General features: G+C 57.7%; 13 protein-coding genes across 13 annotated transcripts; 7 read left to right on the top strand and 6 right to left on the bottom strand.

The window, feature by feature from the left end:
- Window positions 1-660: 660 nt before the first annotated feature.
- On the bottom strand, window positions 661-1,996 carry V1518DRAFT_378852 (Glucanosyltransferase-domain-containing protein; the record flags this gene model as incomplete). The annotated part of the gene is made up of 2 exons (XM_066901623.1): window positions 661-1,856; window positions 1,903-1,996. Coding segments are annotated over 2 exons (1,290 nt in total), but the record flags the coding sequence as incomplete, so codon positions are not given.
- Window positions 1,997-2,317: 321 nt separating this feature from the next.
- Window positions 2,318-4,349, bottom strand: V1518DRAFT_398996 (P-loop containing nucleoside triphosphate hydrolase protein). The gene is made up of 2 exons (XM_066901838.1): window positions 3,484-4,349; window positions 2,318-3,437 (listed from the first exon to the last, which is right to left on the bottom strand). Exons 1-2 carry the CDS (start codon window positions 4,128-4,130, stop codon window positions 2,366-2,368), a joined length of 1,719 nt encoding a protein of 572 aa, XP_066756812.1. The 5' UTR covers window positions 4,131-4,349; the 3' UTR covers window positions 2,318-2,365.
- A 112-nt stretch (window positions 4,350-4,461) lies between these two features.
- Window positions 4,462-7,047, top strand: V1518DRAFT_424076 (uncharacterized protein). Its single transcript, XM_066905842.1, has 6 exons — window positions 4,462-4,555; window positions 4,622-4,648; window positions 4,710-4,894; window positions 4,947-5,091; window positions 5,138-5,416; window positions 5,462-7,047. Exons 1-6 carry the CDS (start codon window positions 4,502-4,504, stop codon window positions 6,887-6,889), a joined length of 2,118 nt encoding a protein of 705 aa, XP_066756811.1. The 5' UTR covers window positions 4,462-4,501; the 3' UTR covers window positions 6,890-7,047.
- A 120-nt stretch (window positions 7,048-7,167) lies between these two features.
- On the top strand, window positions 7,168-8,549 carry V1518DRAFT_439539 (kinase-like domain-containing protein; the record flags this gene model as incomplete). Its single annotated transcript, XM_066906402.1, has 4 exons — window positions 7,168-7,283; window positions 7,334-7,363; window positions 7,414-8,072; window positions 8,131-8,549. 4 exons carry the CDS (start codon window positions 7,168-7,170, stop codon window positions 8,547-8,549), a joined length of 1,224 nt encoding a protein of 407 aa, XP_066756810.1.
- Window positions 8,550-8,727: 178 nt separating this feature from the next.
- On the top strand, window positions 8,728-9,532 carry V1518DRAFT_378832 (ADP-ribosylation factor family-domain-containing protein; the record flags this gene model as incomplete). The annotated part of the gene is made up of 6 exons (XM_066901621.1): window positions 8,728-8,754; window positions 8,805-8,833; window positions 8,881-8,918; window positions 8,966-8,996; window positions 9,057-9,129; window positions 9,182-9,532. 6 exons carry the CDS (start codon window positions 8,728-8,730, stop codon window positions 9,530-9,532), a joined length of 549 nt encoding a protein of 182 aa, XP_066756809.1.
- A 518-nt stretch (window positions 9,533-10,050) lies between these two features.
- Window positions 10,051-11,515, top strand: V1518DRAFT_378846 (major facilitator superfamily domain-containing protein; the record flags this gene model as incomplete). The annotated part of the gene is made up of 2 exons (XM_066901622.1): window positions 10,051-10,350; window positions 10,397-11,515. 2 exons carry the CDS (start codon window positions 10,051-10,053, stop codon window positions 11,513-11,515), a joined length of 1,419 nt encoding a protein of 472 aa, XP_066756808.1.
- Window positions 11,516-12,040: 525 nt separating this feature from the next.
- On the bottom strand, window positions 12,041-13,055 carry V1518DRAFT_424064 (uncharacterized protein). The gene has a single exon (XM_066905841.1). The coding sequence runs from the start codon at window positions 12,687-12,689 to the stop codon at window positions 12,081-12,083; it is 609 nt and encodes a 202-aa protein (XP_066756807.1). The 5' UTR covers window positions 12,690-13,055; the 3' UTR covers window positions 12,041-12,080.
- On the top strand, window positions 12,992-15,116 carry V1518DRAFT_424063 (permease for cytosine/purines, uracil, thiamine, allantoin-domain-containing protein). The gene is made up of 2 exons (XM_066905840.1): window positions 12,992-13,471; window positions 13,529-15,116. Exons 1-2 carry the CDS (start codon window positions 13,318-13,320, stop codon window positions 15,064-15,066), a joined length of 1,692 nt encoding a protein of 563 aa, XP_066756806.1. The 5' UTR covers window positions 12,992-13,317; the 3' UTR covers window positions 15,067-15,116.
- Window positions 15,117-15,184: 68 nt separating this feature from the next.
- Window positions 15,185-16,325, top strand: V1518DRAFT_424061 (NADP-dependent oxidoreductase domain-containing protein). Its single transcript, XM_066905839.1, has 2 exons — window positions 15,185-15,298; window positions 15,348-16,325. The coding sequence occupies exons 1-2, from the start codon at window positions 15,218-15,220 to the stop codon at window positions 16,269-16,271; spliced, it is 1,005 nt and encodes a 334-aa protein (XP_066756805.1). The 5' UTR covers window positions 15,185-15,217; the 3' UTR covers window positions 16,272-16,325.
- Window positions 16,257-17,569, bottom strand: V1518DRAFT_424059 (NADP-dependent oxidoreductase domain-containing protein). The gene is made up of 2 exons (XM_066905838.1): window positions 17,293-17,569; window positions 16,257-17,246 (listed from the first exon to the last, which is right to left on the bottom strand). Exons 1-2 carry the CDS (start codon window positions 17,410-17,412, stop codon window positions 16,323-16,325), a joined length of 1,044 nt encoding a protein of 347 aa, XP_066756804.1. The 5' UTR covers window positions 17,413-17,569; the 3' UTR covers window positions 16,257-16,322.
- A 10-nt stretch (window positions 17,570-17,579) lies between these two features.
- V1518DRAFT_424057 (permease for cytosine/purines, uracil, thiamine, allantoin-domain-containing protein) lies at window positions 17,580-19,007 on the bottom strand. The gene has a single exon (XM_066905837.1). It carries the CDS (start codon window positions 18,943-18,945, stop codon window positions 17,791-17,793), a length of 1,155 nt encoding a protein of 384 aa, XP_066756803.1. The 5' UTR covers window positions 18,946-19,007; the 3' UTR covers window positions 17,580-17,790.
- Window positions 19,008-20,909: 1,902 nt separating this feature from the next.
- V1518DRAFT_378874 (fungal-specific transcription factor domain-containing protein) lies at window positions 20,910-22,917 on the bottom strand (the record flags this gene model as incomplete). The annotated part of the gene is made up of 3 exons (XM_066901624.1): window positions 20,910-22,646; window positions 22,692-22,743; window positions 22,796-22,917. Coding segments are annotated over 3 exons (1,911 nt in total), but the record flags the coding sequence as incomplete, so codon positions are not given.
- A 1,326-nt stretch (window positions 22,918-24,243) lies between these two features.
- Window positions 24,244-25,510, top strand: V1518DRAFT_424051 (uncharacterized protein). Its single transcript, XM_066905836.1, has one exon. The coding sequence runs from the start codon at window positions 24,330-24,332 to the stop codon at window positions 25,467-25,469; it is 1,140 nt and encodes a 379-aa protein (XP_066756801.1). The 5' UTR covers window positions 24,244-24,329; the 3' UTR covers window positions 25,470-25,510.
- Window positions 25,511-25,529: the final 19 nt, after the last annotated feature.

Raw genomic sequence — 25,529 nt, 5'->3', positions numbered from 1 at the left:
CAATATAACCAAAAGCAATAACAATCGGTGTATCCAAAAGCAAAATAATCTAGTCTAGTCGCAATACCGACCCATGAAGAAGCGAATATATACTACAAAGTTGGTGTCAGCAGACATACATATCGTACCCATTCCATTTTTACCACTTTACACGAGGTACGCAAGTCCGAAACCGAGTGACATCACCAGAGCTAACAGCGCGTTGAGCGAGCCCTGCAGACCGATGGGGACGAGCACGCCCGCGGCGGCGGAGGCCGTCGTGGTGGAGGCAGCACCGGAGCTTGTGGACGACGCCGCTGTAGTTTCCGTAGTAGAGTTCGACGAGTCAGTTGAGGATAAGGACGCCGTAGATGATGCGTACGACGAGTACGAGTCGGTCGCGGTTGCGTAGGAGGACTTTGAGATAGGAGAAGAAGTATTAGTAAGTGTGTGCGAAGAGTGTGGGGTGTAGATGAGGGAGGTGACGGTGTTCTGTGAGGTGTGTGTGGTGGAGTTGTGAGCGGTCGTGGAGATGGAAGTGAAATAGAGGGTGGAGGTGGTGGAGAAAGTGGTGGAGTTCACAGTGAAGAAAGAGGAGGAGGTAGTGGCAGTAAGAGACGTGGAAGTGGGTGTGGAAGTGGAAGTGGGTGTGGTGGACGTAGTGGAAGTAGTGGAGGTGGTAGATGTGGATGTGGTGGAGGTGGTGGAAGTAGAAGTGGGGTCCGAGGTGGTATATACCTGTGAGTACTCCGAGCCAGAGGCAGTCGCCGTGGCCGACCCCGACGCGGTGGTCTTTGTAGTCTTCTTCGAAGTCGAGGTCGATGTCGCGGTGATGGTCGAGGTAACACCGGTGCTGAGGTTAGACGGGCCGTCCATACCGAGACCCGCACCAGCGCCGTCAGTTAGGTACTTTGACGCCTTGGCCGGCATGGCCGGAAGCGTGTTGTTGGCCTCCCAAGTGCCCGCCTCGTAGGTGGGGCAGGTTGCGGCAGTTCCATTGCTGAGATAGCCGCCGTCGCCGTCAGGGTCGGTCGTGGAGTTGAGCTGTGCCTGTAGGTTGTAGTAGTCCGTGAGGAGCGTGACCTCGTCAGAGCCGTAGGTCACGTTGGCGATGCCATAGTCGTTGGCCTCCATGACGTACTCGTAGACGAGGCCGCCAGAAAGGACCGAGCTCATCTGGGTGGAGTAGATGGACTTGACCTCGCCGAACAGACGGGGTTCCACAGTGTTGCAACCATACTCGGAGAAGAATACGGGGATGGAGTAACCGGTGAAGTTTGCGACAAGCTGGTCGTAGCCTGAAAGGGTGTAGGAGGAAGCGCCGCACCACTCGTAGTTGTTGACACCATAAAACTGGGCGTGGGTGTCGTCGTCGCCACAGTTGAGGTAGTTAGCAAGCAGGTACACGTTCTCAATGACGTCGGCCGCGCAATAGCCGACGGGGATGGCCCGGTCGGACTGGGCGTCGATGTAGGCACGCATGTCGCGGATGACGGCCTTGAGGATAGTGGCGGCGTCTGTGTTGTTCACATTGTTAACGACCTCGTTGGCCGCAACAAACCCGAGCAGGTTCGTGTAGTTTTTGAAATTATCGATAGTAGCAAAGTTGTGCTGGAGCAGCACGGCATTGTACGAGTCGTAGGGGTAATCGGAGTCAATCTCGTCAGCGGCAGTCGGCACGTCAAGGATAAGGTACATGTCGTTGTCGGCTAGAAGCTGCATGCACTCGGAGTGGTCCACAGAGTTGTCAACGTGATAGACGCGAATCGTGTTCATGCCAAGGTCCTTGATGTAGGGAATATCGCGCGAGCAGACGTCGTAGTCCTTGAGCGGGTCCATGGTCGCGCCGGTCTCGTCCGGGGGTTGATAGTCGATGCCTGTGTTGTCAGTAGGCGCCCAACACAACAAGAAGCTCATGCTTACCTCGAATGTAGAAGCGGTCGCCGGTGACAGAGTCGAAGAACGCTGTCTGGTCAGATAGATACAGGCAGTGAGAATTGCAAGATATGCGCACCATTGCCGTCGATGACGATGGGATTGAGGTCGGCGGCTACGGAGACCGTAGCGGTAAGCGCGGCGAGAACGAGTGAGAGCAGACCATGCATTGTGTAGTTGTGTATGGAGTGTGGAATAGGGAGAAGAAGAGGGTGAGAAGGAAGAGATCGCGATTAAAATGCCGGAGCGCGTTTTTGGGACAAGGCTGCACGCCGCTAGTCCTGATACGGCTAGCACTACCCCTTTAGAATGCACTATGTCACATCTGGGCTAGCCGCCTGCCGCACTGTTCGCGCTGTCAAAGGGACTTGTTCTGCCAGTCACATGTGACTGTGAGCATTGACCGTACACAATTCTCCTGTTTAGCAACTACAGCTCTATCACGTACATCCTACGTCAGCTTCACGCCCTTCAGTGCGTGCTTCAATATATCCTCCACCGTGTCCCAGTCATCCGTCGGCACACGTATCATCTCGATGCCAAAGTATTCCTGGATCGCACTTAGCTGGCGCCACGATCGCTCGTTGTAGATGAACGAGATCGACACCCCAACGCGCCCGAACCGGCCCGTTCGCCCAATACGGTGCAGGTACGTCTGCGGGTCTGGCTCCCCAAACTCGTCGGTCGGAATGTCGTAGTTTATCACCATCGACACGCTCGCCACGTCAATACCGCGAGCGATAACGTTCGTCGTAACCAGCACCTTGCTCCGACCCATGCGGAAGTCGTCCAGCACCTGGTCGCGCTCAAACCCTTCTAATCCGCCGTGCAGAACAGAAACCTTGTGGCCATCTGCAGCCATGCGGTTCTGGATCTCCTCTGCCGTCGCGCGCGTGCGCACGAAGATAATCGACGAGCCCACCGTTAACAAGTGATAGAGCTGCACCAGCACCTCGTATTTGTGTTCCTCGCCGTCGCAATCCATATATAGCTGTTTGATCGCGCTCACATTAAGCTCCTCCGTCTTCAGCCGGATCTCGTTCGCCTCCGGGATGATTGTGCGCGCGTACTCAGAAACCTCCTCCGGGAAGGTCGCAGAAAACAGCACAAGCTGAGTTGTCGGCGGCAGCGCGTTGCGCACGCGGATGCACTGTTCCCCGTGACCCTGGCCCTCAATCATATTGTCCGCCTCATCCAGCACAAATACCTTCAGCTTGTCGAGGCGCAGCTGTCGGCGGTGAATCAAGTCGAGCACAGTGCCGGGTGTGCCCACCACGATATTCGCCGTCATTTGCCGTCCGCGCTCGCCGCGCTCGCCGGGAATCGCGTACGCGCTGGTGACCTTCGTAAACTGGCCCATCTCGCGCACGACCGACATAATCTGGCGGGCCAATTCGCGCGCCGGCGCAAGGCACAGCGCCTGCACCTCGGGAATGGTTTCGTCCACCCGCGACAGCATCGTCAGCACGAATGCGGCAGTCTTGCCAGTTCCTGACTGCGACTGTCCAATCATGTTTCGGGGGCTACACTCGTTAGTAATATTCACCCATTACTGAAAGAGGCACTCACGGATCGTTGAGCAGCAGTGGCAAAGCGCGCTCCTGGATCTTTGATGGCTTCTGAAACTTCATCGCAAACACGCCCTTGAGCAGATCATCCGCCAGGCCGAGCTCCTCGAATGACTTGATCGAGTACAGAGGCGAGTCCGGGTCGGCTTGCATGTCCGCGAGCTTCACCTTGACCTCATACTCGTTCTCGGTGAGTGAGATGCCCTGGCCGTCGCTTACGGCAGCGATTATTTCCTTCTTTTCCTCTTCTGACACCGCCTCCTTCTCGCGCGGTCGTCGTCCGACATTGCCGCCCGCGGCAGCGTTATCGGCGGGTGCGTCAGTTGCACCCCAGGAATCGTCGGCTGTGGCAGTCGCAGGCGCATTACTATTCCATTCACCCGTCACAGACTCAGCTGATGGCGTTGCTGCTGCGAGGGTAGGTGTCGCCGCAGATATAGCAGGCGGCGTATCCTCGCTGTCTGCCACTGCTGATGTAGGCACAGAAGCAGCGGGTGTGGGTGCAGGTGTCGACACTGGCGCAGGAGTAGCAGCAGTCGCCTCAGCTGCGGGGACGGGAGTCGTACCCGGCATGTCCCAGGTAGTGCTGTTGGCAGGTGCGTCCCAGGAGAAATTTGACGCGGGAGTAGGAGCGTCCCAGCTGGCCATGATTGTTGATCTGGCGGAGGCTAGCAGCGGCGCCTGCGAAGGGGTTCGCACGACTTGCCTGAAGAGGTAATATGAGTAGTGCTCGTGAGAGCAGCACTGGACCACGCGTCAAGTCACAGCAAGTCGGTCGCAGCAACAAACAGCACGGTATTGGCTGCAATAAGGATAGTGAAGAGGGAATTTTCGCGGGATCAGTGAGGATCAGCGATGATCAGGCGGGGGATGGTATGAATTAAAGCGGAGGGCAAGAAAATCGAAGAGAAGTCAGCGGCGGGGCTCGTGGCGGTGATGTTGAGCACTGCGTCGGTGCGACCGCCTCGGGCAGCAGTCACCGCCAGCAACTGTGCCGCCGTCTCGCTCTCTGCGTCGCAATGGATGCTCCAGAAGCCCATGAAGATGAGCTGTCCTTTGGCACGGAACTGAAGGTGTGTATTGGGCGGTGTGGCGCTGTATGTTGGGCTTGAGCGGCGTGCTAACATCGGGCGTATCAGGACGGCTTCAAAGTCGCTGAGGCCTGGGTGCGTATTCCATTCTGATCGTACATCCACTCTTCTAATATCTTGGGGTGTCAATATACAGATTTTTAACGGCATACGCTCCCTCGAGGACATCCAGCTCTTCTACCGGGAGCGCGCGGCGCTCGAGAAAGAGTACTCAGCCAAGATGCTCATCATCACTAAAAAGTACTTTGACAAGAAGGCCAAGAAGAGCATCTCTTTAAGTGTCGGCGATACGCCGCAGGTCACTCCGGGCTCGTTAGAATCGTGGGTGCGCTCATGTATAGTTGTGGTGGTGCAATTGGCTAACTCCGTCTAGCGCGAGTCTCGTCACCTGGACCGACATCCTCACGCAGACCGAAAACATCGCCAATGAGCATGACAGGCTGGCCAACGAGCTCACTCTATTGGTTGCAGATCAGCTCCGCGGGCTGCAGAACCGCTACGACGAGTTCCGGAAGAAGGTGCGGGTCCACTCTCCAGCAAGCGGCAAACAACTAACATCACTAGCACATTGAGTTCAACGACAGCGTGCAGGCCCAGCGCGACGAAATCTACGGGGATCTCAAGAAGCAGAAACAGGCCTACGACGCTTCGTGCCAGGTTGTCGAGAACTCGCGCACAAAGGCAGAGCGCTCGTTCGACACCAGCAAGACCAAGGCCACAAGGCATTTTGAGCAGAACCAGCTGGACATGAATAACGCTAAGAATTCCTATCTCATCAGCATCAATGTCGCCAACCGTATCAAGGATAAGTACTACTTCCAAGACGTTCCGGCTGTTCTTGATGTAAGTGTCTTCTTTCGGGGCTTGTGAATTTCGCTGACTTTTCAGAGTCTGCAAGACTTGAACGAAGGCCGCGTGCGCAAGCTCAACAGCATATGGACGCAGGCCGCGACCGTCGAGATCTCGTGCTTCGACCGCTGCAAGGACTACCTCCAAGAAAGCATAAGCGTGATTACACGCAACGTTCCGTTCCTTGATTGCGCCATGTTCATGCGCCACAACGCCCTTCCCGACTGGGCACCGCCTCCGGACTTTTTGTACGAGCCCTCGCCGATCTGGCACGATGACGACGAGATGGTGACGGACGAAGCTGCAAAAACTTTTTTGCGCAATAAAATCTCAAAATCGCGACGGGGCATTCAGGAGCTACGGGCCACAGTGGACGATAAGCGGAAGGAGATTGAGAGTCTGTATGACCTGCGTGAGAACGCGATCAAGGACCCAACGAAGGGCAACTTTGACGAGGTGTTTTCAAAGCTGGTCTCTGTGCAGAAAGATGCGTCGTTGGCGGATACAAAACGCATTGCGCTTGAGGTTGAAGTCGAAACGGTGGAGTTGGTGGTCGGCGACATCATAAGAGGCACGAAACCGCATGACTTCAAGTCTGTCTCGTTCACGATCCCTACCACTTGCCAATTCTGTAATGAAACGATCTGGGGTCTTTCGCGGCACGGGTTCAAATGCCGGGACTGCGGCTTTGCATGTCACTCCAAGTGCGAAATGAAGGTTGCTGCCGACTGCCCGGGGACTGTGGTGAAAAAGAAGAAGAACAGGAAATCTAAGAACGACGATGGGCAGAGCTTCAACGGCAGCCTGAATGACGACGGCGTGAGCGTAACGGAAAGCAGCATGACACGCGGCGGTGGGCTGACAGCGTATACTTCGTCTATGTTAGACTCAGTGTCGCGGTTCGGCCGGTCAAAGTCGAAGTCAAACGCATCAAGCACGTCCGCGCCGGTGGACCCGTATGCGATTCCCGGGCGGGATATCGCGCCGACGTCAACGCGCAGCACAAATACTACGCAGCAAGCGCGCGCACTGTATGCGTACACGCCGAACGGCGAGGGAGAGGTGGAGTTATCCGCCGGCGAGGAGGTCGAGGTGCTTGAGCCGCACGATGGCACGGGATGGATTCTCGTGCGCAGCGAGGGCGAGGAAGGACTCGTGCCGTACAGTTACATTGAGCTTCTCCCCGATGTGACGCGGGCGAACTCGATCACGTCCTCAATCACGAGTACCACACCATCAACGGGCAAAAAGCGCGGTCCGGCAGTGGCGCCCAAACGGGGAGGCAAAAAACTGCATTATGTGCTCGCGCTGTACGACTACACGGCGCGATCAGACGCGGAGCTTTCTATCAGCGAGGGGGACAAGATCATGTTGACGGGCGTGCCGACGGGGGACGGTTGGACGGAGGGCGAGTTGAATGGCGTGGTGGGCAGTTTTCCGAGCGATTATGTGCGCGCACTGGATTGAGCGTGTGTTCCACGTTGGGGGAAAGAGAATGGTGATTGTATTACAACGGAGTTTTTGCTGGACGTTTTGCGATCATGTTAGTGAGTCTGAATGAGCATTTGATTGTGATTGTACGTTGTAGTTGCGGCGCGACCGCGTGTCTTATGAGAGCGACGTCGCGAAGTTTACAGCGTTGGGAGTAATCGCGCGCTCACAAGAGTAGCCCGCTGACAAAAACGCCAACGCATCACCAGTTCGACCGACCGACACGGTGACAGGAGTACTTAGAACCGCACAGAATGCTTTCGTTGCGGTCACCTCTTGGTGGGTACAAGAAGCGGCGGGACAACAAGCGGCAGAAGGTGCTGGACAAGTACGAGATTATCGGCTACATTGCGGCAGGCACTTATGGGCGGTGAGTGTGCTACAGACTGCTATGAGAACGGAGAGAGCTAATGAGCACAGAGTGTACAAAGCACGGTCGAAGAGCGGGGGGTGAGTCTTACTGTGCGTCGAGTGTGGTGTACGGTGACTGACGGGGCTAGCGATCGCGAGTTTGCCATCAAGAAGTTCAAAGCGGATAAAGAAGGCGAGATCGCACATTACACGGGTATATCACAATCTGCGTGTCGCGAGATCGCTTTATGCCACGAGTTACAGCACGTAAATGTGACGACCTTGGTCGAGATTATTCTCGAGGATAAGTGCATCTACATGGTGTTTGAATTCGCGGAGCACGATTTGCTGCAAATCGTGCACTTCCACTCGCATCCCGAGCGGCGACTGATACCGGAGAGCACAGTGAAATCGATATTATGGCAGCTTATTAACGGTGTGTCGTATCTGCACCAGAACTGGGTGCTGCATCGTGACCTCAAACCGGCCAATATCATGGTGACAGCCGACGGCGTGGTGAAGATCGCGGATCTCGGTCTCGCGCGGCTGTTTTATAAGCCGCTGCAGTCATTATTCACTGGCGACAAGGTGGTAGTGACTATTTGGTACCGTGCGCCGGAGCTGTTGTTGGGTTCACGGCATTACACGCCAGCTGTGGATATGTGGGCTGTCGGGTGCATATTCGCCGAGTTGCTTGCGCTGCGACCGATATTCAAGGGCGAGGAGGCAAAAATGGATAGTAAGAAGACGGTGCCGTTTCAGCGAAACCAGATGCAGAAAATAGTGGAGGTGTTAGGGAACCCGACGAGTATGTTGCCGCCGTTGTGTGTACGTGTGAGTGAGGAAGACAGAGCTAACAAGTTCAGCATCGAATTGGCCAGCGCTGGCGCAGCATCCAGAGTACCATGCACTGGGAACACTTTCCAAGTTTCCAAACACGCTTGAGGAGTGGTACCGCACGATCACTGGCGCGCACATGATGGCAGGTGCCTCGCCGCAACCCGGCCAAGTGCAGCACGGCACGCTGCGGGGCTTTCAACTGCTCCAAGGCCTATTGGAGTACAACCCGCTCAAGCGATTGACGGCGGACCAGGCGCTGCAGCACCCTTACTTCACGCAGGAACTGCCGAAGCCGCGAGGGAATATATTCGAGGGACAGGGGGTGGAGTATCCGAACCGACGGATCAGCAACGAAGATAATGACATTAAGACAGCGAGTCAACCGGGGACTAAGCGGAGCGGGGTGGTGGAGGACGCACCGCGCAAGAAGCTGCGGGGGGAGTAGTATGTAACTTGTATTGGAGTAATGGAGTGCGGGGCCGGAACAACGTCGGTCCGGGGAAGATGATCCGGTGCGGCGTAGATTAGGGGGCAGAGAAAAGGGGCAAGTTTCCCACTACGTCCGCGCCTCCTCCATCGCGCCGTCCCTGTTCCCCCCACGCAACCCAGAACACGTCGCCATCATGGGAAACTCCATGGCGAAGCTCATGGTGTGCATATTTATATCCTCTGGGTCATCGTTCGCGTGCTAACCCCGCAGGGCCGCCTGTTCGGTAACAGGGAGATCCGGTGCGCAACACTCTGTACGCGGTGGTGTGCGCGCGCTGACGATATAGGCTGCTCACACTTGGACTGGATAATGCCGGCAAGACCAGTATGTGTCCTTTGTATTCTGGCTAAGAAGAATACTGACAGATACAGCAATACTCTTCCGTCTGAAGTTAGGCCAGAGGTAGGCCCCCTATAATACCCCCGCGTACACTTCCTCCTCCGAATGTGCTCACCACCGCAGCGTCACCACAGTGCCCACCGTGGGCTTCAACGTCGAGTCGGTCACGTATAAAAACATCAAGTTCAACGTTTGGGTAAATGCTCTGACTGTGTTACGATCCCCGGCGCAAGTACTAACGAGAGTAGGACGTCGGCGGCCAGGAGAAGATCCGCGCGCTGTGGCGGCACTACTACACCGGGACACAGGGCCTGATTTTTGTGGTCGACTCCGCCGACCGCAAACGCATGCCGGAGGCGAAGCAGGAGCTGCACCGGATCATCTCGGACCGGGAGATGCGGGATTGCCTACTGCTGGTGTTTGCAAACAAGCAAGACTTGCCGGACGCGATGCGGCCGGCGGAGGTGACGCAGGCGCTGGAACTGGAGCGGCTAGCGGGGCGCACGTGGTTTGTTCAGCCCAGCACGGCGAAGACGGGCGAGGGCTTGGTCGAGGGGCTGAGCTGGCTAAGCGCGAACCTGCCGAAGGAAATCAAGTGAGGTGTATTGTACTTTATGCATAATATCAGGGGGGGAGAGTTTATGGTGTCCATCGATATGCACGGCGCCGCGTCCGCACCGCGTCCGCACCGCTGGACCACGACGTGCGTAGACGAGTGAGACTGTTGCAAGCTGCACACGATCCTGCGTGCTGTGCTTAATAGTTGCGGTTATATTGCGGGGAAAAATGCGGGGAAGACGCGCTTGGCGCCTCCGCTTCTTCGACGCGTTCGCGAGTCGCCGAGGCAACAACAACACGTAGTGGCAGTAACTCCGCCCACAGTGTCCTCCCCCCGCAAACACTACCTAAGACATGTCTGCTGATATACCCCATCACGACCCCGCATTATGCGTCCTGATAGCGTTTCGCCAGCTCCTCATATACCATGCTGCGTCGCTGATGGTCTGCTCTTCAGCTCTCGTCTGCTCTGCCGCTCCGCCTGCCCGCCATGACCACACACGCAATCGTCTCTGTCGACGCCGGAAAAAACATAGCCATCCACGTCGAAGGCGGTCCCATGAGCTTCCCCGCCGACTGGCTCGCCGACCCGGCCGTCAGCAAGCGAGTCGTGCGCACAATCGACATGCACGTCATCCCGCCGCTGTTCCTGCTCTATCTGCTCGCGTTCATCGACCGTTCCAACATCGGCAACGCAAAGATCGAGGGCTTGGAGACTTCTCTTGGAATGTCCGGGAACGATTACAACATCGCGCTCGTCGTTTTTTTCTTACCGTACATTCTCCTTGAGGTGCCATCTAACTTTGTGCTCAAGAAGGTCAAGCCGTCTACATGGCTCTCGCTCATTCTCTTTCTCTGGGTATGTTCTTGTTTATCTCCCTTCGACGTACGCCTAACTCTGCCAGGGCTGCGTAACTGTCGGCATCGGCAACGTGCGCACGTACGGCCAGCTCATTGCGTGCCGCTTTCTTCTCGGCGCACTCGAGTCCGGCCTGTTCCCTGGTTGCGTCTATGTCATATCTTCTTATTACAAGCGCTACGAGCTCTTCAAGCGGATGTCGATCTTCTACTGCGCTGGAATCTCCTCCGGCGCATTTGGCGGGCTTCTTGCGTACGGCATATCCAACATGGACGGCGTCGGCAAGCTCGAGGGATGGCGCTGGATATTCATCATCGAAGGCATCGTCACTGTACTCGTCGGAAGTCTTGCGAAACTCTTTCTCCCAGACTTTCCCGAGTCAGCGAAGTTCTTGACTCCCGAGGAGAGCGCGTTTGTAACCCGCCGCATCTCGGACGAAGCCTCGACGCAGGCGTTCCGCATGGACAAACTTGATAGGCATGCATGGCGAATTCTCCTTACTGACTATAAAATCTTCTTTGGCGCGGCCATCTTCATGTGCGCCATCACAACCAGTTACTCTGGCTCCTTCTTTCTCCCCACCATCATCAAACTCATGGGCTTTACCTCTGCCGCTGCCCAAGTTCGCACCATACCCGTCTACCTTGTCTGCGCGACAGTCACAATCACTGTCTCCGCACTCTCCGACAAGCTCAACAACCGCTGGGTGTTTTCCCTCGTCGGCTCCTGCGTCGGCATCACGGGCTTCGCAATCCTCCTCGGCGGCTATGACCGCGGCGTCAGCGTGCGCTACTTCGCATGTTTCTTAACTATGGCCGGGGCGTTTATAGTACAACCCCTCGTTGTCGTCTGGCTCCAAAACAACCTCTCTGGCCACTACAAGCGCGCATTCGGCTCCGCGGTGCAGGTCTCCATAGGCAACTGCTCCGGCATCATTGCGTCGTTCGCCTTCACTGAAGGCTCCGCCCCACGCTACGTGTCGGGCTTGTCCGTCGCAATGGCGATGCTTGCCGCGTGTTTCCCGCTCACCCTTGCCTTTGCACTCTGCATGAAGATCGACAATAAGAAACGCGAGCGCGGAGATTTTGACAAGAGATTCAACCAGCCGCCGGAGGTCGTCAACAACATGGGAGACTACCATCCTGACTTCAGATTTATATTGTAGTGCACCGCCGCGCTGGTAGCGTTTGGTCATTGATAATGAAATAGTGTTCACTGCCCATATTCTGTATAGAGCCAAAGGTGGAGAAGCGTGGAGTGACTTCCACCGGAAGCCAGCAGAGTTTGAGACAGCTCGTTTGGCGATCGCAGGCACCAGCGCTAGCACGGACTCAAAGCAGGACGGGCCACGCCCACCGGCCACCGGCCACGGCCACATCGCATCTCACCCTGTCCAGCTAGCAGCCGCTAGGTTCCCTGTTTCCTTCGCTGAGCAACCAAAGTTTCGTCGCTGAGATCCAAAAAGCAATGAAATTGACAAAGCTGCAAAACCCGCGGGAGAGAGCAAAAAAATTCGTCACGGACAAGATTCGAACTTGCGCGGGCAGAACCCAACGCCTAAACCACTATTTGAAATATAGCAGGGCGTCGCCTTAACCACTCGGCCACCGTAACAACTTGTGCAAATTTTGCTGCATCAGTTCCAGATATTCACACTTTTGAAGAAGTATAGCGCCGGGTAATTACTGTTGTCTAAGATAGTAAATGATTATTGTAGTTGACTTGCGGCTCTAGTTACACTTGTAGTCTTTGTCTGTGGCTTTTGCAAGCACGAGTTCGTCGCCGCGCTTGTCGTGACCGATGGGCTTGAAGCCTAGACGGTCGTAAAGACAAAGCGCGCTTACGTTGGATTTGTAGGCGGACAGTGCGGCGACTGCGCCGACAGGCGATGAAGAGGCTATGTACTCCTGAGCGGCAGTTATGAGGCCGGTGCCAAGGCCGGTGCCGCGGGCGGATGCATCGACGAAGAAGGATACGAGCACGTAGCAAGATGTTGTGGGTTCTGCGGCGAGGAATTTGCGTGCAGCGTCGTCTGCGTGGAGGAAGATCGCAGCCTGCAACGGTGAGAATGGGCCTATTACCGTGATGAGACCGAGCCACTGCCGGTCGTCGTTGTCGGCGGTGCTAGGTGCGACGGCGACGAAGGTCTTTGAGTCGGGGCTTGTGAGCCGGGAGTGCCATGTTTCGTCGCCGAAGGCGGCTTCCTCGGCGTGTGTAGAGGAAAACGCATACGGTGCGGATTTTAGCGCATGGAGACGGAGTGCTTTGAAGCGGAGGGCAGTGGCGTGGAGGCTTTGTGGCGTGGAGAAGGATTTTGGGAGGCTGATGATCGAGGTCATCGTGGACTGGTGAGCGTGGCGTGCGACGAGTCGGCGAGTCGGCACTGCGAGTCGCGACTATCTCTTCAACGCTGACGGTGAGTCAGCTCACGAACTGACGTCTGGCGGTTGCGCGCCGCCGCCCAGAAGGGCGCGAGAACCCCGGAGCTCAAAGGCTGCCAACTTAACGGCGATGTGAGTGCATATGAGCGCCTCGCAGCGCCTCGCAGCGCCTCACAGCTCCCAGTATCGTCGCCGCGTCGGCGCCAGAGGCTTGCAGGAGTGCTATCGCCCCATCGCGATGGCGTGGCGCAGGGAAGGCAGTGCAAGCGCCGTGCACAATGCAAGCCACCAAAGGTCGGGCAAGTGCGACTGACGCGAGTGTCTTATCGCGCGATTGTTCCGCAGAGACAAAGCCGCACACACACTCCCGCATGTATTGTCCGGGCGAGTTTATCCGCTTTCGACCACGCACCCCGATAAGCCTGAATGGCGATGCCCACCTGCACTCCGACTGTGACTTTGCCTGCAGGCGCGGATGACCCACCTGTCTGCCGAGGTGACACCTCCTGCCATACCCGCTTAGATATGCTTATATACCCCTGCTGCCGCGTCCATTTTCTGTCGCGCATCCGTTCTGTCTGACACAATGGCCGGCGAAGACATTCCTGAGAAGACCGCCTACGTCGAGTCGAGCGCCGTCGACGATGCGCCTGGCCCCCAGGAGGCGCCCTCCACAGTCCGCCGCTTCCTCAACAAGCTTGTTCTCGACTCTAACGACGACATTCACCGCAGTAATGAGGGTGCGCTCCCCATTCTGGTCCCATCTTGTGTGCTTGTACTGACCGCTGACGCCTAAGATCTCGACCCTGTCCCTTGGGAGCGCCGGACATGGCGCTGGTATAATCTTGCGCTGTATTGGGTGTCAGACGCATTCGCGCCCGGTGGATGGCGTGGTGCGGCGTCACTCATGGAGGTCGGTCTGTCCTGGCGCATGTCTGTCTTCAACATCGCGCTCGCCAACATCCTCATGGCGATCGTAATCACGCTCAATGCGCACCCTGGCGCGCGGTACCACGTGTGCTTCCCGGTTTTCTCCCGTGTTCCCTTCGGTTACTACTTTTCCTACGTGATGGTCTTCATGCGTATGGTCACTGGTATCTTCTGGTATGGCATCCAAACATACACCGGTGCAGAGTGCGTGCGCTCTATCCTATATGCAATTTGGCCGTCCTTCCGCAACGTCGCTAACGGTCTTCCCGCGTCTGCCAACATCGACACGCAATTCATGGTGTCCTGGTTCCTCTACTTCCTGTGTTGCATCCCCGTGCACTGCATCCGCATTGAGAACACGCGCTGGTACTTCTTGTTCAAGTGCTGCCTTACTCCCATTTGCGGCTTCGCAATCGTCGGCTGGATCATCCACACCGCAAACTCCATGCCGGGCGAGTCCCTCTTTGCTGAGGGCAACACTGTTCACGGGACCGAGTTGACATGGGTGTTCATGTCGTGCTTGTACTCAAACATGGGCGGCTCGTCTACATATGCGACTAACTCGTCGGATTACTCGCGTTATACGCGCAAGGAGTCGTCAATTTTGTTCCAGCTCTTTGCGCTGCCTTTCTCCAACGTGTTGATGGCGATCATGGGTGTGTGCGGTGCTGCGGGCTCGCTTAAGATTTACGGCCAGATCTACTGGGATCCTCTATTGCTGATCGACAACTGGACTTCGAGGGGCGGTCGCGCTGCTGCTGCGTTCTGCGGTATCGCATTCCTCGTCTCCCAGATCGGACAGAACATCTCGGCGAACTCGATCGCGGCGGCAAATGATCTTAACTGTCTGTTCCCCAAGTACATCAACATTCGCCGCGGCCAGATTATTGCCGCGTTCATTGGTGCGTGGGCGCTGACCCCTTGGAACATTCTCACTTCTGCCACCGCCTTCCTGTCCTTCATGTCTGGCTATTCCATCTGGTTGTCCTCTATCGCCGGCATCCTTTTCTCTGACTACTGGCTCGTGCACGACAAAAAGTACGACATCAAGCAGCTGTACGAGAAGGAGGGCATCTACCGGTATAATAAGTGGGGCTACAATTGGCGCGCCGTTGTTGCGTTCACCGTCGGCTGGGTTCCTCTTCTTCCGGGATTCATCAACGCGATCAACTCGAACATTGTGGTGGCCACCGGCATGGTGCGGTTGTACTACCTTGGTTTCTTTTACGGCTTCTTTGCGTCCTCGTTGGTGTACTACATGCTCTGTCGGTTCTTGCCGCAGACCGAGACGTACATCGAGGAGGCGGTTTTACCGCCCGGCAAGCCCGAGGACCTCGAGGGTGCGGGCGAGACTGTGGACATTGTCAGCTCGGAGTATGATGAGTTTGACGGCAAGAAGGAGTAATGTTCGGACTTGGTAATAATCTCGTAGTAATTAATCATGATTTTATCGAACTCTTTGTAGTGGGACCTTTGTGGTGAACGGTGCGGCGGTGGTGTCGTCGGAATTAGCTAGGCCCGCTCTTCACCTTCGCCGAACACCACGCATCCAAGCAATGGCCCAAGCAATGGCAATTCCTACTCGCACTCTTGGAAAAGACGGTCCTGAGGTGACAGTCCTCGGCTACGGTGCCATGGTAAGCCCCCAATCCACCGTCCTCATCGTCAGCACCGCTGACCTCTCAGGGCATCTCCGCGTTCTACGAGCCGACACTCGACGACGAAGCCGCCTTCGCGGTCCTCGACAAAGCCTACGCGCTCGGCGTGACTTTTTGGGACACTGCGCGGATCTACAACAATAACGAAGAAGTTATCGGGCGCTGGTTCAAGCGCACAGGCTTGCGCGACAAGATCTTCTTGTGCACAAAGTTCGGAATCAACCCGGACACCTGGGCGACGACGGGAACGCCAGAGTACGTCGCGCAGTCTTGCGCGGAGTCATTGGAAAGGCTTGGCGTGGACTGCATCGATTTGTTTTATCAGCATCGGATTGATCAGACCGTGCCGATTGAGATCACCGTCGGTGCGATGGCGGAATTGGTGAAAGCCGGCAAGGTGAAGTACCTGGGTTTGTCTGAGTGCTCCGAGTCCACGCTCCGCCGCGCGGACGCGGTGCACCATATTTCAGCGATCCAGATCGAGTACTCGCCCTTTTCGCTAGATGCGGAACACAACGGCCTCATCGCGGCCGCGAAGGAACTCGGCGTTGCCATCGTGGCGTACTCCCCGCTCTCCCGTGGTGTCCTGACGGGACAGTACACCTCCCCCGACGACTTTCCCGCCGACGACTGGCGCCGTAACGTCCCCCGTTTCGCACCGGAAAACTTTGCCAAGAACCTCGCGCTTGTCGAGGGGATCAAGGCTATTGCGGCAAAAAACGGCGCGACGCCGGGACAGGTCACGCTTGCGTGGTTGATCTCCCTTGGCGCGATCCCGATCCCGGGTACGACAAAGGCTTCTCGGCTCGAAGAGAACGCGGGCAGCGTGGCGGTCGTGTTGTCCGAGGAGGAGAAGCAGGAGATCCGCACACTTGTGGATAACGCCGATATTGCAGGCGCAAGATACGCGTCTGAAGACGGGCTCTACGCGGACACGCCGCAGCTCAAGTAATGTATTCACATTCACGTAACTAGTACCTTAAATCTTATTATTTTCACACATTTACTCCAACTCTGGGGTGTCGGCGTAGAGGTTCTGCTGGATATGATAGCGCTCGCCATGGATCGTCGCGCCATCAACTAGCGTCCTGATCTCTGCCTTTTCCTCCTCCGTCAGCTCCAAAAAGGCGGCCTTGACATTCTCCTCGAGTCGCGCGATCTTGGTAGTTCCGGGAATCGGCAGCGCGCCAAGCGAAATCAGCCACGCGAGTGTGACTTGTCCAACCGTCGCACCTTTCTTCGCCGCAATAGCCTTGATCGCATCGACTAGCTTGAGATTGTTGGGGAAGTTCTCCTTCGAGAAACGCGGCGCTGCGCGGCGGTAGTCGCCCTCAGGAAAGTCCTCGGGAGAAGTATACTGTCCCGTGAGCATGCCGCGGGAGAGCGGGGAGTACGCCACGACGGCAACGCCGAGTTCCTTTGCTGCGGCGATGAGGCCGTTTTGCTCACCGTCTAGCGAGAAAGGGGAGTACTCGATTTGGACCGCCGTGATGGGGTGCACCTTGTGCGCGCGGCGGAGCGTGGCAGCAGAGCACTCAGACAAACCCAAGTACTTCACCTTGCCGGCTTTGACGCACTCTGCGAGCGCGGCGACGGTCTTCTCGATGGGAACGGTGACGTCGATGCGGTGCTGGTAGAACAGATCGACGTAGTCCACTCCCAAACGCGCGAGAGACTCATCAAGCGAGACCTTTACATATTCAGGGTTGCCATTTACCTTGAATGTGCCAGGATCAACACCGAACTTGGTGCACAAGAAGATTTTATCGCGAAGACCAGTGCGCTTGAACCAGCGCCCGATAACTTCTTCGTTATTGTTGTAGATCCGCGCAGTGTCCCAAAAAGTCACGCCGAGGGCATACGCCGCGTCGAGTACCTTGAACGCGGCTTCGTCGTCGAGTTTGGGTTCGTAGAAGGCCGAGATGCCCTGCGGGGTTAGTAGTGGGTACATACGGATCCAGAGTAGTACACACCATGGCGCCGTAGCCGAGGACGGTGACCTCGGGGCCGTTTTTGCCGAGAGTGCGAGTAGGAAGAGCCATTGCAGAGGATGTCGAGTACTGGTGAATCGCAGAGAGTACACGACGAAGCATTTATATAGGACGGAGCGGAGACGGCGATAGTTTCTTGTCCGGTCATAACTGTGACGCGCTGACCGAAGTTCTCCGTCTCCGTTGCGGCGGGGGATCACGGGCCACCGCACGGCTGCGTACGGCCGACCAGCGCCACGATCGGCCGAGAAGAAATGATGACAACAGAGTATGCTACGAGAACAGTCTATTAATACAATGAAATACACTCTACTTCTTTTCTACTACATACACCTCCTCGCCGTCGCTCAGCATCGCGGCGAGGATCACGGGCCACCGCACGGCTGCATACGGCCTACCAGCATCACGGTCGGCCGAGAAGAACAAGATGACGACAGAGAATGATACCAAAATAGTCTATTAATACAATGACAATCCACTCTACTTCTTCTCGCTTACATACACTTCCTCGCCGTCGCTCATCGCCGCATCGATGTTCTCGTCTGGCAGCACGCCGCCATTGCGCGCCTCGATGATGTCGGCGTCAGGGTACACCGCGTTCGAGATCATCGTCGGTACCGCGGGCCAGAATCGGCACAGCAAGTAGTACGACAGCGCAGCAGAGCCGAGACCGTAGAAGTATCCAAGGTCGTATAGGTGCTGCATGCCCACGTTGAGAGAGATGTTGGAGTTGAGCACATTGATCAGACCGGGGAGTAGAGGCACCCAGCCGCAGAAGAAGGCAACAAACGCGCGCCAGTTTGTGCCCCACTTGTTGTACCGGTAGATGCCGTTCTTATTGTACAGTTCCCAGACGTCGTATTTCTTCTTGTGCACAAAGTAGAAATCAGACAGCAAGATGCCGGCGAGCGGACCGAGCCAGACGGCGTAACCAGACATGAAATTGATAAATCCCTCGGCGGAGGTGAGGATGTTCCAGGGAGTCAGAGCCCACGAGCCTATGAACGCCACGATGAGCTGGCCGCGGCGGATGTTGATGTACTTGGGAAAGAGGCAGTTGAGGTCGTTAGCCGCTGACACGGAATTGGCCGCGATGTTGACACCGATCTGCGAGATGAGGAGGAAGAACGCGCAGAAGAAGGCGGCAGCGCGGCCGCCGCGGGAGGTCCAGTTGTCAATGAAGAGAAGAGGGTCCCAGAGGATCGAGCCAAAAAGAATCTTGGAGCCCGAGGCCATGACCACACCGAAGAAGGTGATCAGGCAACCAGTAGCCGGGAGGACAAAGAGGGTGACGAAGGCGGAGCGATTCTCTTTGGCGTAGCGGGTGAAATCAGGCACGTTGACGGCGAGGGTCGACCACGAGCCGATGTTGGCGTAGAGACCGTTGAGGAAGGTCCACGCGAGCGCAGAGCCCTTGAGTGTCGTGTCTTGGTTCCACAGGTCCGAATTGCCCATGCCAACCTGCTTGACTGTCCATCCGAGGATGGCGAAACCGATGACAGGGGTGGAGACGGCCTTGACGTAGAAGAGGTACTTCAAGTGGCGCATGGAGACGAGGTGCATGGGCAGGATGATTATGAAGTAGATGACATAGGCGGTCATGAGCTGCGTGTCGATGTTGGCGTTAGACGCCATGTGGTTGGGCACGTTTTTGAAGGACGGCCAGATGGCGTAGAGGATGGACCGCACGCACTCCGCACCGGTGTAGGTCTGGATGCCGTACCAGAAGATGCCGACAATCATGCGCATGAGAATCATGACATAAGAGAAGTAGTATCCAAAAGAAGCACGCGACTGCACGGAGAAGTTGATATGATAGGTCGAGCCAACGACGCCGTTGAAGACAATGACGAAGGCGACGATGAGCTGTGCGAAGGTGATGCACAGCAGCGCGTCGCGCCAGGAAAGGCCCACCTCCATGAGCGATGCAGCGTTGCGGAAGCCTGAGGGCGCCATATTATCTGAAATCCAGTAGAGCACGTAGTTGTGCGAGCGCCATGAGCGCTGAGCAGGCGGGACGGGGTCCAGGTCCGCATTGGAGCGGCGGATGGCGTCAGCAGAGTTGAGCTCGGCGCGGGCCAGCACGCGGCGCCAGAGCGGGACGGCACCGTCCTCGCGGGAGGAAGTAGAAACGACGGGGGTCTTTTCAGAGGACATGACGAGAAGGCGGTGTGAAGAGAGGGGAAGACACGGGGAGGAGGAGGACTTATATGGTGAGGAAGTTCGTTCATCCGAAACGGTATCGGCTCGACGCAGGGCATCACCTAGCGTGTCGCGCGACACGCTCGGCGCGATTGACTCGACTCAGCTCCGACTCGTCCAACCGCGCTCTTTCCGCGATATCATACGCTGAGTCCTGAGTCCATGATACTCATCTCCTATCTCTATCTCCGTCTCACACACGCGCCCACACACCGTGCGTGCGTGCCAGCCTGGGCATGGCTTGGGCTCGCCCACAGTGATGGGCGACAAGGACCATAGCCAAGACAAACGAAGAGCGAGACGTATCAGCGCCCGGCCGCCGCCCCACTGTCCGAGCGCCACAAAACACCGCACGGCGCGTGCCGAAATGTGTCCTACAGCCCCGTGGCGCTGGTGGCGTCGCGAGCGACGTTCCCGCGTCATTTCGCGTGTAGATGAAGTTCAGAAATACTGCCCGCACGAAGACGTACCCTTTCACGCAGCAGCATCGCTGCGATGAAAGAGGCGGAAGTGGCGGCGGTGATGGTAACAGCGGAGAGCAAGACCGGCCAGTGCGAGACAAGACACGGACGGCCCGGCCTATCGCTCACCACGGACGAGTTCGCAGTTGGCCGATGACGGACGGGCCTCTGGCCGCGTCCCCTGGACGCCACCGAGCGCCACTGAGGAAGTCCACCACACCACCAATTAATGACCACCGAGACGCTCACGCTATTCCTTGTCGCTCCCGGACTTGCCCGCTCGAGCTTATCATCTGCCAAAGCCGAGTTGGCGCCGCCGCCAGCCGACGACGACGACGCCAACTCGACTCGGCTCGACACACGATAAGCACTTGCTCATGTCTGCATGCTTTATTCCTCACTATGATTCAGCTACCGCCGCCCTGCGGGCGTGAACCACCCTGCGTCCTCCTCCTCTGTCGCGTGCGCCTTTCCCGTCTCCACAAACCACGCCGGGCCATGCCCCTTCCGCCACACCCGCGCCGCCAGCACCTCTCGCGGCACAGGTGGCAACGACTCCGCATCCACTAACTCGTCCTCGTCCTCGTCCTCGTCCTCGGTGCTCACGCTCTCCGGGGTCACAGCCGGTTCGGTGGACGCTGTCGACGCCGCCCCGGGAGCAGGCGACGCATCGTCGTATAACAAGTGCGACAAAATCCCGTCTATTGTCGACATCTCTGGCAGCGAGCTCGCAATGTAGTTGAACTGCGACTTGATGTCCTGCATCTTCTCCGTCGGGCTCCGTTCGTCCTCCGCCGGCGCCGCCTCGCTGGTCGCTGCCGTCGTCAGTGGCGTGCTTGCCGCGCTGGCCGCGCTTGACGAAGCACCATTCTCTTCCTGTGCTCTGTACAGGAACGGTACTTCGCGTCGCCCCCGCGCGGAAAAGATGCTCTGCACGACCGAGTAAAACAGCCGCAGTGTGAACAACGCGACCTTCCACGTGCGCGCCATCTCCCGTAACGCGCCGACGCATATCTTCAGCTGCACCTGCCGTGACTTTAGAATCTCGTCCGACGTGCGCAGCTTCACCTCATACAGCAGCACGATCATCGCGGTGAACACTGTGTATATGACAAACGCCGGCATGTAGGGCAGCTGGCCCGCCAACTGCATGTTGCGCACGATCTGCACCACGCGGTGCGCGGACTCGAACGCCGTCGCCCGCGACGGGTGGATTACCAGGAAGTTCACCGCCGCGGAGCGCGCGACGGCCGCGGCGGAGGATAGATCCGCGCGGTGTAGCAAGCACACGAGGCAGTGGTATTTAACCAGCATGATTGACTTTAGAAAATCATGCTTCCCCGGATCGTCGTAGTCGTATCGCAACTCCTTGGGCAGGTTCGCAAACCACGCCTGCAACGCCATGGCCGGGCGAGTAATATCAAAGTTGCACGACTCGCGCTGCTCCTTCTCCACCGCGACTGAGAACTGGTCCTCGATGATAACGGAGGTGATGTCCGCCAGCGCAATGCTCTGGATAAAGTACCGCACATGCGTGCTTTCCGGCGGGTACTTGTAGGGGCCCAGGCCCTCTTCCTCGATAAAATCCTCCTCCGTGAGCCGCGGCACGTCGCTGTCTGCCATGTTGATCAGTACCGGGCGGCCGAGTGACAGCGACGTGATCCGGTCGCGGTTATACAGCACCCACCACAGCCGCTTCCACGATCGCCGTTCAACTACGCTCAGATGCGACTGCTCCACACTGCGATGCAGCCCAAATCCCTGGCCGACAGAAATCGCAATCTTTGTCCAATAGAACACGTTCCGTGTCTCGTCGTCCGGCGCTTGCCAACACCAGCTCATGAGCAGCATGGCCTGCACGATCACAATGCGATCCGTCTCGTACCCTACGTCGTGTAGATGCTTCGCGCGCTTATACAGTATCAACGTTGCGCTGTCCATCGACCCGTTCTCGTCCAACAGATGCGGAATCTTGGACACGCGCGTTCCTGCCATCAGCACTGCCTGGAGCAGCAACAGCGACGGCGCGTCGTCGGGGTCACTGTACTGTGCGAGGAACTGCGTTTTGTTGAGCATCGGAATGATGGGATGCACCCGGTCAAAGTAGTTTCCCACTAATGTGTCGCAGATTTCGCGCGGCGGGAGGGCGAACGAGCCGAAGCGGCACAGGATTTCGAGGTCCAGCGGGTCCAGCTCGCTGAGTCGCCGCGAGATGCTCGCGTTGAGCGTATTGCCCCCGAGCACCTCGTCGTCATGAGGGAGGGGGAAGTGGAAAATGGATCCATCATCCGTGGCGGCATCGGCGAGCATCCCCAGCATGCCCGTGGCGCCGAAATACACAACCTTGTTCGACGTGCGATGGCGCACGCCGGTGGACACATCTGTGAACAAGCGCGACCAGGCGTTTGCCTCCTTATCGGTATTGACCACCGTGCTTGCATTCAACGGGAAGCAGTTTGCAGGTGGTCCGGTGGATCGTGTCGGGGCAGTGGGCGCGGGCGGCGCAGGTGATGCGGCCATTGAAATCGGTTCCGGGTCGAGGGGATGCACATGCATCGGTGTTGGGGCGAGGTGCTCAGGCGCGCGCCGATGCTGTGCGCGCCGTCGGCCCTTCCGAAGCGAGCGCGCGCGTTTGCTGGGGATGCGGCATTCGCATCCGAACGCGACACAGTTCTGTTTTGTCAGGAGTGTCGCGACAATGGAGGTCTATAAACATACTGTGCATGGGATCTGGGTAGTGACGTCGCAGCGCACCTTGCGGGAGTGGCACCTGTGGCAGGTAAGCAGCGGTCTAGGACGCGCAAAATGTGGAGACGGCGTACACTTCGCAGGCGCGGGGCGCGCGTTCGCGACGGAAGACGCCGAAGGAGAGCGCGTGGTCGGTATAACGGAGGGGGGTTGGCAGGCCCGTCGAGGGCCCGGCAAAGCGATAGCGGAGGTCCATGGCGAGTATGGAGATAGAGAAGGAGGAGCGGAAGAGAGGAGAGAAGACGGAAGAGACACGGCACAGGGTTCGGGGACGGAATGTGCTTCCCCGCTTTTACTTCCCTCGACCCGGTGGCACCGTTCTGCGTCAGGCTAGCGCACCTGCCTAGTTTGGCCGTCGCTTCCGCCGGATCTCCTTCTCTCCGCCAGCACCTCTTGCCAGCCTTCTTATCATTGTCGCGGAGACCACATGAGGTGACTAGTCAAAGGAGAATTCTGTGCGCGCGAAAACTCGCGTTGTGGCGGGCAAGGAACGACACCCCGCATCATCCAAATTGGGACTAGTCTCCGCCGGATGCCCAATATGGAATAGCGCCCTGTGCCGTCTCCGAGGTGTATCGCCTTCTCGTGCCTAGTGCGGCCTAAGAAGCCGCGCTGCATTGTCATACACACAAACGCGCCACACTCCACTGTCCACTCAGTCGCTGACAACTTTGTCTGGCACGCTGCGCTGCGAGCGTGGGTACGGCTACGCCTCGTCGCGTGATGTCGCGGTTCGTGGCCATCGTTTCTGCAGGCGTTCGGTCTGCGTCCAACGCTGGCTCCTGATTGCAGGTGCGAGTCTGAATCCTCTCCCCACATATCTCTTTTTCTTATTTCTGCTCCTGGACCCTTCTTGTCTCTTGCCCCTGCCTTCGCTTCCGCGCACACGGCATGCCTCCTGAGCTCGGTCCTAAGCATCCCCTCTGCTCCACTCTCCGCCACGCCTCCGCGCCTTCGCTGCTGTAGCATATCCTTATAGCTGTCTGGCCGATTCCTCTTCCCTCCTTCACCTGCGACTCGCCTTGTGCTCGTCGTCTTCGTGGATTTGTCTTTGCCACGGCTGAAAACGCGGGGTTTGTGTCACGCCGCACGCAGCCATCGGCCCGCCGCAAGACGCATCTTCAACCCCCGGCACTACCAGTACCTCATGCCGTGACCCCCAATACCATCTGCACCTCTACACCCTCCGCCATGCCCGACCTCATCCTCTCCCCCGCGGCCGTTCACCTCCCCACCCGGCCGTCCTCCCCTGCGCGCCCTTCGTCACCGCGCCGGCCCACTTCCGCCGCATCCACAGTCAACACCCCCGACGCGTCGATCGCGCTGGAGAGCACACTGCGCGAGCTGCAACAATCGCGGGACCATATTGACGCACTGCAGCTGGACGTGCTCCGGCTCGTGGAGAAGGTCGCGAGTCTTGAGCGGCTGCAGGAGGTGCAGGAGGAGGAGTTGCGCGTGAAACATGTCGACGCGGAGGCGGCCCGCGCGGACGCGGAGGAGGCGTGGCGTGTTAACCAGCGGCTCATCGCCGAGCTTGACAACGAGGTGCGTTCCTCCGACGATGTATGTGAACGCAGCTGACGAAAACAGAAAAGACACAACGTGGCGATGCAGCGCGCATCGCGGCAACAGAAGCAGCTTCCCCCCCGCCCGGACTCCGCCGACAAGAGCATCCTCTCCTCCATCTCCGCGCCGGAGGCGACACCCCCCACCGCCGCGCAGCACTACGAACATGAGCTGGAAGCGCTGCGCCTCGATCTCGCAGAGATACACCTAAAATCCGTCGCCGCGCACGACACATACGCGCGCGAACTGCAGCGGTTGACAAACGAGCTCACCGCGTCGCAGGAACACAACGTGAAGCTCGTGAACGAGGTCGCGACGCTGGATATGTTGCTCGCGTCGGCTGCCTCCGCGGGGCCGCGCACAGCGTCCGCGGGGAGCGAGTCCGGCGACGCCACAACCCCATCCACTTTGGGCACGACTCCACTGGCAACACCGTTAGGTCACGATGGGGAATTGTCGATAAGTGATTTAAGAGGCATGTCAACCCTTGCTGAGGAGCTACTCGGACAAGGCATCGTCGAGCCCGGCGACGACGTACCGCGGGATTTCGCGCGGGAGAACCGCAGACTGCAAGAGACAAATCTCGCGATGTCGATGTACATCGAGCGCATCGTGCAGAAGCTACTCGGTCGCAAGGACCTCGAATATATCCTCGAATCAGACCGCCTCTCCTCTCCAGTTCAGCGCGAGACATCACCTCCACTTCCACCGCCACAGAAGACCTCGACCATCCTCGAACGTCGCAGCCAGCGCAAGAAATACCTGCGCACTCCCGTCCTCCCTGTCGACCACGTCACGCACCCTGAGCCCTCCCCGCAGATGCCAACTTCATCTAGCTTGCTTATACCGGAGCACTCACCACGACCGAGTCCGCTGCTCACAATCTCCGGTGGCGTGCCCTCCAGCGGCGGCACCTCCCCGTTCTCGCCCGGTCCCACAAGCGCAAATTTCAGGCGTGTTACGTCGGGTGGACAGACGACCCTACTACCACTGCGATTACCAGGGAGTATATCTCCCATCCCGCCTTTCCACGATCTCACGAAAGCCTCGCCGATGATCCCTGAACACGACACTGTTCCTGCCGAAGAAGCGCCCTCAGAGACTATCTCTACCACACTCGTCACCGCACGGCCAAAAACAGGTGGCTGGCTCAAGTTCAAAGGCTCCACACACGCAGCGTGACGGGTCACCAATAGTTTATAGTGTATAAATTATATCTGAGCAAACATTCTCTCACTGCCT

Source organism: Limtongia smithiae, assembly GCF_038497785.1.
Source record: "Limtongia smithiae strain NRRL Y-17922 unplaced genomic scaffold V1518scaffold_22, whole genome shotgun sequence".
Classification (NCBI taxonomy): domain Eukaryota; kingdom Fungi; phylum Ascomycota; class Lipomycetes; order Lipomycetales; family Lipomycetaceae; genus Limtongia; species Limtongia smithiae.
The sequence above is the reverse complement of the archived record's forward strand: the minus strand, read 5'-3'. Positions and strand labels throughout refer to the sequence as shown.